An 11,221-nucleotide genomic window follows, 5' to 3' on the forward strand; every position below is an offset into this window, starting at 1 on the left:
CCCTTTATAAATAATTCTAGCTTCTTTCCTTTGTTCACTGAACAAATGTTGTTTGAGCAGGTCTTTTACTCAGCAGCTGCTGTGCTCAGCACTGGAAATATAGGTACAACTGGCTTCCATATGTGCCTTACATTAAATAGCACATTTGCATAAACTCTATCTACATTTACCTCTGGATAAAAAGATTTCTATTGTAATTATAGTACCTAATATAACACAAATGTTATGTGAATAGTCCTTACAGTGTGTTGTTTAGGGGACAAATGATACTTGTGCAGTATGGACATGATTTGGAATATTTTTATCTGAAGTTGGTTGAATCTAAAAGTTTGGAACTCATCAAAGCAGAGGGTGCATTGCACTCAACCATTTTGTCCAAAGGACTTGAACATACACTTTTTGTTTTCCATAGTGTCTGTGGGTGCTGAAGGATAAGAAGGAGGGCCTGATGTCTAGTTGTAGGTATAAACAATCACATTGTGGCTTCACAGGTGTCCAGAGGCAGAGGCATGCTATAAGGATAAAAGCAAACCCAGTGAGGACTCAGGAGATGGTTCTATAGTACAAGTGCCTCTCATGCAAATACAAGGACCTGAGTTCAGATCTCTAGCACCCACATAAAAGCCAGGCATGGCCTTCTGTACTTATAATTCCACTGTTGGGGATACTAGAGGGTCTTTGGGGCTTATGGTCAGCCAATCTAACCAAATCAGAGACTCAAAGTTCACTGAAAGACCCTGTCTTAAAACAAAGTGGAAAAGTGATTAAGGAATGCCCAGCATATATGCCTTACACACACACACACACACACACACACACACACACACACATGCACACACACATGCACGCACACGCACATACACACACATAGATCTCAGACAGTCAGGGGAATTTATGGATCCACTCACTAACTTAAGAGCATCTATGAGAGCTTAGGTTGATTGGCTAGTAAGGGAAGAGAACTGCTTACTAAAACACTTAGACACTACTGAAACAAAGCATGAGGACAACATGCCCACACATACATAGTGAAAAGATACCTCATAGGTTTACAAGCCTGTGGGCCAGCAAAGGAAGCACTCTGCTGCCCTCCGAGACCTGAGCATCACATAACATTTCCAGTTACATCATGTGAGGTATGGGAGGTTGTGATTCCTATTCATAGAACAAAAGGTGGCCCATAGGTTGTGTTTAGACCAGGTGGAAGCAAGAACAGTCATTCCCACTGGGGGTGATTAGAGCAGAGCCAACAGCAAGTCCTTATGGCGCCATAAACGTCACCATTGACAAAACAGCATGTTCAAATAAGTCTCAGAAATGCAGACTTGCTTCTCCTTAGGCCAGAAGCAAAGCAAACAGAAGCAGGCTCGCAAATGAGAATCAAACTCTTAGGCACACTTGAGAAATCCATAGATCATTAACATGAACTAAAGGGAAAACAAGAACAATTTTTAAAGATGTTTAAGAATTGGTAAGATGGTTCCATCCGGAAAAAAACAGTGCTTGCTTTGTAAACACAAGGATATGAATTTAATCCCTAAAATTAATCTTTTAAAAATAAAAACAAACAAGGCAGGTGTGGTAGCTTACACTTGTTTTTCTAGCTCTAGGGATAGGTGTTTGCTGTGAGTTTGCTGGCCAACTAGCCTATCCTTTTTTGGAGTTGTAAGTTGTTAAAACTGTCTCAAAAAAAAATCAAAGTGGTTAACACCTGAAAAAATAATACCCAAGGTTGATCTCTATCTTCTACAAGCATAGTATGAGCTCCTGCACACTTGCATGCACTTGACTATAGAAGCGAGCATGTGCATACATGTATATGCACACACAAACATACATACACATGCACATACACACCAAATAGTATATATAAACATATATATGTATGTATGTGTATGTGTACATATATGTGTATGTATATATTAGAAAAGTGCAATAGCAAAAACACCACATTAAGCAGCCAACAGGTTGCTTCCCAGAGGACAGTGATCAACATCTCTGCTAATGCCCAGGGTATCTGAGTATACATGGATATGCTAAAACATTTTAAAGTCAGACACTTTCTTCAAAGTCTGTAGATAAACTGTGCTTAGACTCTCTCTACCTTTGATAGTATGAAGACAGATACAATTTGTAGCCTGGTTCACTGTGATATCATGATCCAGGTAAACAGTACCCAGAGTCTATTTAAAGCCCCTTTAAGCAGGGCCACCAGTGCCTATGGGGTTCTCAATAATTGCTTCTGCTCTCTCCACTGACTGCTTGGTTCTTTGGTACCCAACCCAGGAGAATGTGTTTATGTATAGTACTTGACAGGAGAGAGAGAGAAAAGAGCTGTAGATTTGGCAGGTCTCCCTGACACAGAGTTTTGCCTCCACAGGAGATGGCAACTTCATCTATTCCCAAGCTGATGAAAATCAGAAAGGCAAAGTAGCTCGCCTGGTGAGCCCTGTGGTCTATTCCCAGAGCTCTGCCCACTGCATGACCTTCTGGTATCACATGTCCGGCTCTCATGTGGGTACATTGAGGGTCAAACTACGCTACCAGAAGCCGGAAGAATATGATCAACTGGTCTGGATGGTGGTTGGGCACCAAGGAGACCACTGGAAAGAAGGACGTGTCTTGCTGCACAAATCTCTGAAACTATATCAGGTATGCACCCTTCCACAAAGGGAGGGCTGGGGCTTTCAGGACACTGGGATAATGTGTGAAATTCTTCACCACCCTGAACTCTTGCCTCTGTGATGTTTGGGTCGGTAACATATTCCATTGTCTCTTAGATGACATTAGGGAAAAGAAAAAAATTTTTCATCATAACTCATTTCTAAGATGTCATAGACACCATCTCTTTCATGTAAATATTTTCTTCCCTTTTAAAGTTTATCTTTTAAAAACTGCCTGTGACATGTCTCCGCCAATCTAAGATAGTTGATATATCTAGGTTGAGTATTGGGTTACACTTCTGATTGATATTGAGCACTACCAAACTTATAAAGCCTTTGGTTAACATTTAAAAAATTATATAAAAGCAAAAAGGAGAAGGGGGCATGAGATAGGGGTTTTCTAGGGAGGGGAAATGGGGAAAGGGGATGGCATCTGAAATGTAAATAAAATATCCAATAAAGATGGATTTCATGGGCTGGAAAAAAAGAAAGAAAACTGCATGTGAGCAGAGGTTTGAATCATCTCTGCCACTGATAGGGAAGAATGAGTAACTAACTTTTGTGCAATCTCATGAATTTAACGTATGTGCAGTCTCATGAGCTTATGCCAGTGCTTCAGTTGAGAGAGTGTAAAACATTGATGCTGAAGACAGAACTTTAAGATATTGTGAAAACCATCTCATTGTTTTTTCCAGGTTATTTTTGAAGGTGAAATCGGAAAAGGAAACCTTGGTGGGATTGCTGTGGATGATATCAGTATTAACAACCACATTTCTCAGGAGGATTGTGCAAGTAAGGATGGGTTTGGGCTGGAAGAAACAAAGCCCTTAGCCCTGGCAGGATCCTTAGCATATGATGGACTTTGCCTTGTCATTTAGACCAGAATTCACATGCAAGATAAAAGGGGATAAATGTAGGTCAGTTCATCTTCACTTACTTCCTTATCCACCTAGTCACTTAGAAAGTCTGATTGTCGCCTCCAGAATCCAAAGACTGTAGCTTAGAAGTCATATCTGGCCTATGGTAACATTCTGATGGAGAGTAGAACACTCAGACATCTGGACTATTCCCCATATCTGTGCTTGGAAACAAAACAGTGGGCCTTCGAACATGTTGATCACAGAGAATTTAATTAAGATTACATTGTCAATGAGTCACAGACACCAACATTCATCATTGCATTATAAATAAGTAGTTGCTTCTGGCTCTGCTCTAGCCGACGTGACTTGGCAGGTAATGGCCATTCAGAGATCTGCCTAACTGGGTTGTCATGATGGCCTTCTACAGTCCACAGATAAAAGTCGGACAGAGAAAGCCAATTCATATTCCCCAGATCTTGATCCATAATTACAAATAGCATCACTAATGACAATGTAATAGCACAGTAATTAGTCTTAGGCTCCATTTGCTACATTGAAACTTTTGTTATATATCATTACATAATAGTCTGTTAATTATAACAGAATGGAATAAGCCTGCTGGGCAAATTGAAGATAAAGAAGGCCTGTTGGCTGCAGTGGGTTTTGGTTTTTCTACAACTTACAAGTCTTTTATTATATAATACATTGAATATATGTAATCCTTAAAGGGAAAAAGTTTGATACCATCAATTGAAGAAACTGAAGGAGGAAAAACAGTGAATAATGGTTTGATTTTTCATTCCACATTAAAAAAAAAAAAAAAAAACCTTGTCAATGCTACACTCCCCAGCAGCTTTGCAAAATCATATAGTTTAATAGTTTAGCTGGCATTGTTTTTGTAAATTACTCATTTCTATGGCTATCTGGCAATTCAAGTGTATATTCCCAATATATAAGAAGGGGTTGTTTCAGGGATAGAAGCGCAAATTCCATGAATGAAAACAAAAAAGTAAACTCAGTTCAGGCCAGCAAGTTCTAACTGACTATGTATTATATACAAAGCAATGTGCCAAGTGATACAGGGAATTATATGGACATTGGTCTTGTGAGTTTTTCCCTTAGTGAGTTTTGCCTACTTAGTTATACCAATAAAGAGTGGTCAGAAAGGACTGGTGAGACAAGCTGAAGACCTGAGCTGCGATTCCTAGTACCCAAGCCCAGTAGCTCATATATGTACTCTCAGCACAGGGGAGGAAGTTATAGGTAGATCCCTGAGCACGTGGGCCAGCCAATCTACCTGAGTCAGTGAGCTCCAGGATCAGTAAGAGAGCCTGTCTCAAAAACCTAGATGAAAAGAAATTGAAAACTGACACTTGATGCTAACCTCTGGCCTTCACATGCACATGTGAATAATTATATAATTATTCACCAAATATATCTCATTAAGTAACCTAGTCATGGAGGCTACTAATACCAACTACAGATGAGCCATTAATTTATACACATTTATAAACGTATTTATTTTGTGTTAGACAAGATTTTAAATTGGAGAATACAGGACTCAAGACTGTTCCCTATCCTGAGGCACCATAGAATTTTTTATTTTATTTTACTTTATTTTATTTCTGATAAAGTACAGAAAGAAGTTTCCTAGCTCAAAGAGTCATTGTGCTTTATCAAACGCCAGTTTAACACAGACCAGTAGGAAGCAGCCATCAGCACACTACACCCTCATAGTGATGGGTCCATCCTCACCGTCTGTCTCAGTTTTCACCAGTCTTCCACACTCCTCATGCCAAGACCTTCCCCCTTCCTTTACAGTGTCTTAACAGCATCTCTGAGCCATGAAACAAGACATTTTCCTATCTGGACTATTGAAGCCCAGCAGATGGGTTGGAGGGTCTCTGTGCAATTTGTATGTATTATATCTGCTTTATTTTATTGGCAGTTTAAACATCTCTTTTCATTTTCTTTTTCTTGTCAGAACCAACAGACCTAGATAAAAAGAACACAGAAATTAAAATTGATGAAACAGGTAAATTCATCCTACAAATCAGCCTCTTTTAATTTCCTATGTTTTTGTTGTTGTTGTTGTTTGTAAAGAAATATCTCTGGCATCCTAATACACTAGTGTATCCAAGCAGTTCAGATAAAATAAGTCCCTGTGCTTTGGCGAGTGGATATGGATGGGATCATTGTCTGTCCCTAGCTGCCCACAGATGACACAAGGAGTTGTACTCCTAGGAGTATGCCCCATTTCTCCCTGCCTGAGCTTTGTCACTGAAACACAATCACAAAATTGAAAATTGTGGAGACTATTTATATAATCATTTGAAGCCAACAAATTCTTGTGTCTGTTTACCTCCCAGGTGTAATCTTGAGGAGGGCAGAGAGCTTAGCTTCTCTGAGGATCTTGTCCTGTCTTCTTTCCCTGGCCCCACAGTCTATGGTGACATTGAAGACAGGACCTATTAAGGAACTACGTTACACTCCGTGTAACAAAAATATGTCATCATAAACCTTCAGAGTTGTTCCACAGGACAAGTTTATTCCCATTTGACAGACAGTAGGACAGAAACATCAGTAGCAGAGCTAATTGGTAGTAGCCTTGGGTGTTTGATTAGCTCTAAAATGTGTGGTTTGGGTTAGCACTTCTCAGGTTTCAGATGTAAGACATAGTATCATAGGTAAATCCTGGAAGCTTCCAAACCTGGCCAGCATTGCTCACAGCTAGCATAGGCAATGAGATGCCATTGCCATCTATTGCCACTGGAAACATGGTCCTACTCTATGTCATAAACTGATAGAAATGATAAACACAGTTCTGTGTTGTTGCAAATATTAACACATTACCAAGTCCACACAGATGTAAACTTTATTAGAAGTTGTTTCAAAACAATCTTTCATCAAGGGAGAACATATTAATATGCCCCCAAGGCTTGTTTTCCCCTGTTTAGGGACTCACATCTCATATTTTTAGTTTTGCTGATTGGAATCTCAGTTGATCAGAGCACCATTAAGTAAACACCACACAAGCTGCCCATTAGCATTTCAGTCCTGCTCCTCGTACCAGGTAATTAGGCTCAAAGCTCCCATGCTAATAACTTCTCATGTTCCACTCTAAAGCAAACACATCCCCTGTGACTCCTTTGCAGAGCAGCGTGACGGTCTCCAGCAACACTACCAGGGCAGTGAAGACACTGATTATTAAATGTCTTCTATTTGGCACAACACAAACACTGTTTCTCAGTCCATGCCACGGCCTTTTCTGCATAACAAGAGTAGGCATTAACTTACTCAGAAAAAAATATATATATATATGTGTATATATATATATATATATATATATATATATATATATATATATATCCTTTTCAGTGTTACTAGCACAGTCTTGGTTTTAAGGGATATTCACAGTTTTCTGTATATAAACCCATGGGGACACTAGGAACAGCATCCCACAGTGGCACTGTACTGATACTGCCTGGGGGGTCAAGCAGATGTCAGGAGAATGTTTAAATCCACCCGTCGAACACACTAGGTAACTGTGTGACAGAGATTTGACAAAACTTTATGCCTGCACATCTGAGGCTGAGGATGTAGCTCAGCTGGTAGAACGCTTGCCTAGCATGCACTAAGCTTTGGGTTTGACCTACAGCAACACATGTATTAGGCATAATGGTGCATGTCTACAATTCCAACCTCAGGATAGTGAGGATCAGCAATGCAAAGTCATCCTCTGCCATGTGGCAAGTTCAAGGCCAGCCTGGGTTTTTGTCTCATCATGACTAACTGGATAAGAACTATAAACACATCTGTTAGTCTAGAGTGATTTACACTAGGTTGTGACTTTAGTGTCCATCTTTAAATTTCAGCACCCTCATCTCCCACCCCTCCAGTCCCCATGCACTGGAACATACAATGCCTCCTAGACCCTTCCCTTTTTCCCTAATTTTCTGTATACTCACATGTAGCTCTCAATGTTTATGAGCCAATCTTGTCTCCTTCCTTAGGGAGCACTCCGGGATATGAAGAAGGGAAAGGTGACAAGAACATCTCCAGGAAGCCAGGCAATGTGCTTAAGACCCTGGACCCCATCCTGATCACCATCATAGCCATGAGTGCCCTGGGGGTGCTCCTGGGTGCAGTCTGTGGAGTTGTGCTGTACTGTGCCTGTTGGCACAATGGGATGTCGGAAAGGAACCTATCTGCCCTGGAGAACTATAACTTTGAACTTGTGGATGGTGTAAAGTTGAAAAAAGATAAACTGAATCCACAGAGTAATTACTCAGAGGCGTGAAGGCACAGAGCTGGAGGGAATAAAGGGAGGAGCGCGGCGGAAGAACAGTGGAGTGGAGGCGCAGGGACTCTGTTACTCTGCTTTCACTGTAAGCTGGGAAGGGCGGGGACTCTTACTCCGCTTTCACTGTAAGCTCGGAAGGGCATCCACGATGTCATGCCAGGCTTTTCTCAGGAGCTTCAATGAGGGTCACCTACAAACACAAGCAGGTGACTGCGGTAACAACAGGAATCATGTACAGCCTGCTTTCTTCTCTTGGTTTCGTTTGGGTAATCAGAAGCCAGTTGAGACCAAGTGTGACTGACTTCATGGTTCATCCTACTTGCCCCCTTTTTTCCTCTCTTTCTCCTTACCCTGTGGTGGATTCTTCTCGGAAACTGCAAAAATCCAAGATGCTGGCACTAGGCTTTGTTCAGTGGGCCCTTTTGATGGACATGTGACCTGTACCCCAGTGCCCAGAGCATATTAGCATAACCACATTTCAGGGGACGCCAACGTCCACCTTTGCATCGCTACCTGCAGCGAGCACAGGAAAAAGAAAAAAAAAAAAAGAAAAAAAAAGAAAAAGAATGAGACTATTTTGTTTGCAAAGTACTGTGGCCTCAGTACCCATATAGCGTGTCAGCTCTGTTTACCAAGCAATACCGACAGATTTTCTTGATGTTTTCCAGTGTTGTACTGAATCTCGTGTTTGTGATCTCCATTCAGAATACCATACCCTGCAGCCACCAAACTGCTAGCACCCGGGTGTCCCGCTGATGACCACCACAAAAGTCTTCGGCACTGGCTAGTCTTCGTCCTCTCAAGTGCCTTTTTGTTTGTACTGGTTCCTTGTGTCCCGTGGATGACCCACTCTGTTTCTGGTGAAAACCCTTTTCTTCAATCAGACCTGGTGGCCCACTGACTAAGAAGAAAGTATATTTTAGTGTGCTATGCCAACTCCGGGAAGGCAAGGGCTTTGAAGACCTGGCAATGTGGCTTAATCATTCTGCTTTTTTCTCAAGTTCAATGTCAATGTCTCTTGACCCTTTGTATAGAGCTGCAATGTTCTCTCTCATTGTTCTTTCCTATGGGATGTATTTTCAGATACAAACTCTTGGTTCTTTCTTTCCTTCCTCTGTCTTTTTTTCCTCTGGAAATTGAAGCATTTGCCACTGTCCAGAATGAACCTTGCAGCTTTAACCTGCTGGCAATGGCGAACAATTTTACTAGACTTTATGTTTTAAGATAATTAAATAAGAGGAATTCCTAACTTTGTCCTCCAGAGTCTAACTTTGGGTTTCTTGTTAACTGGTTAAAGTGACAGTATCTTTTTTCCTTAAGCCATGTGCTCACACATCCTGATTAGATTGATATTTGATATGAATGTTTGCATCTAATGGAAATCATAAGTTTAAAGAGAAAAGAATACCAACTGGTTTTCAGATGAGACCCACAGGAAGCACCGAATACAATCCCCAAGTCTAAAAGGACGTGAAAACTTTACATCCAAATATGCAACATGAGCCCTGAAATCCTTCTTGTTTTGTTATTGGGTCAGAGGAGGATAATGAAAAGAATAGCTCATTTAAGAAGTAAACAATAATCCTAATGCCAGAGGCAAACTATTTTAAGACCAGTCGGAAGGCTTACATAAAATCAAAACAAATGTTTAGAAAAATCCAGGTTTCAGCAGAAACCCTGAAAAAATAAATTTTAATGAATGCTTCTAGAAACTTCCAGTAGCTCATAAAGAAAAAAAAAAAAAAAAAAGCCTACCTTAGGACTGGCAAGACGTCCGCCTCAATAGCACAAAGAGGTAAATATCTTAACCCAAAGCAGCTTCCGGCTGGTGGATTTCTGTCTTGATGGGCTGTTCATAAGAACTCCCAGCTTGTTCCCTTCCTTGTGTGGCTGTAGGTCTCACTCAGTTATGTTTCTTAGAGATCACATTTGCTTCCTGGACAAATGGTTTTTGTTCACCCTGGTTTAATGGGATTGAGAATGTCTTTTTTCCAGGAAAGTATTGATCACTAAAATAAAGAATATGTTTTTATTCCCAGAGGCATCAATTCATTTGTTATAATCATACTGGGGAGAAAGCATTAAGTAAGACTTTGTTCCTAAGACAACAAACTTGACCAGTGTCCTCAGCCAAGGAAAAATGATACTGCAACTTTAAATTTTAAAGTACCTTGCACTGATAAATATATTTAAAAGTTATATGTTTATAAAGTTATTAATTTGTAAAGGCAGTGTTACAAAATGTTCAGTTTATATTGTTTTAGATTGTTTCGTAATTTTTAAAGGTGTAAAATAACATATTTTTTCTTTATTGAAATCTATAAGACTTTCCGTAGTAAGATGTCTCATTTTCTGGTATATTATTGCTTCATGTTTTGTACCCTCATAAAATTTTGTGCAAATTTTTTTTACAGAAATTTTTATTTTCTATGATGATATGTATGACACTTGTAAATTGTTTCAAAATGAACAGCGAAGCCTTAACTTGAAATGACATTTGTATTCTCTGAGTAGCATTAAAAACCACCTAGAATGAACTGTAACTTAAGCTCGAAACTACACATTCCAAAGAAGCAGTTGAATTAAACGTTTTCATAAAAATCCCAAACCTGATGGCTATTATTCTATTAGCTCTGTTTTTGTTAAAGATGTTGGGGTCAGTCCACTTTCCAGTACCTTCTATGATTTAATTTATCTTTTCAAAATAATCTTACAGTAGGCAGAGAGAAAGGAGACTCTTTCTACAGTGGGAATCTGAAACCAGGGTTTCAGAGCTGAGCGAGGCAGAATTGGCTTCCAAGTGGACATTTTTTTCCACCCAAATTATATCAGTTTTTATATCCACGTGGTAAAGTTAGTTTTGTGATATTAACTTATTACTACTGGTGAGTTTTGCTTCTGTAAGAAACAGATAGGGAATATATACATTTGCATATTAATCATATATTAAATGTAGGGAAAGGGGAAACTGAGCGTCGTGTTAACAACTGTCTATTTGGTAAGCCTTAGGGAAATGAAACGCCTATTCCTTTGGGGAGCAAAACAATAGAAAAAAATATGACATGATGTCCCCTCCCCCCCAAAAAGGACAAAAAAAGTGTTGAGCCAAAACATGTTAAGTAGTTCCTTTAGAAAGCTTGTCACAACAAAACTAGCAGAACTACCCTACCCTCTGCACCCCCCAACTCCAATGGAAGAAAACCTCAGGCCTAAGAGCACTGGAACATGGGACAGTACCATACTGCTCAGGGCAGTGAGTCATGTTTTCTCTACTTCCTGCTTTCCAGGACACTGAAACCATATCCCACAACTTAACCAAGAGTACAGAAAACTCCCTACTGTGTGTGTTTTTAGATCTTTGCCTAGAAAGGAGGCAAAACCAGGTACTTACATTA

At 40.0% G+C, this 11,221-nt stretch overlaps 1 protein-coding gene across 3 annotated transcripts in view; it reads left to right on the plus strand.

The window, feature by feature from the left end:
• Positions 1-10,434, plus strand: part of Nrp1 (neuropilin 1) — a 151,645-nt gene extending 141,211 nt beyond the window's left edge. For all 3 annotated transcript variants that reach the window (XM_034522281.2, XM_034522280.2, XM_076916069.1), the window contains 4 exons: positions 2,381-2,652; positions 3,359-3,455; positions 5,508-5,558; positions 7,537-10,434. In XM_034522281.2, the coding sequence (XP_034378172.1) occupies positions 2,381-2,652; positions 3,359-3,455; positions 5,508-5,558; positions 7,537-7,823 (707 nt within the window). In that variant the 3' untranslated portion in view covers positions 7,824-10,434. The remainder of the gene's footprint in view (positions 1-2,380; positions 2,653-3,358; positions 3,456-5,507; positions 5,559-7,536) is intronic.
• The last annotated feature ends 787 nt before the right edge of the window (positions 10,435-11,221 follow it).

Source organism: Arvicanthis niloticus, chromosome 18 (assembly GCF_011762505.2).
Source record: "Arvicanthis niloticus isolate mArvNil1 chromosome 18, mArvNil1.pat.X, whole genome shotgun sequence".
Taxonomy (NCBI): domain Eukaryota; kingdom Metazoa; phylum Chordata; class Mammalia; order Rodentia; family Muridae; genus Arvicanthis; species Arvicanthis niloticus.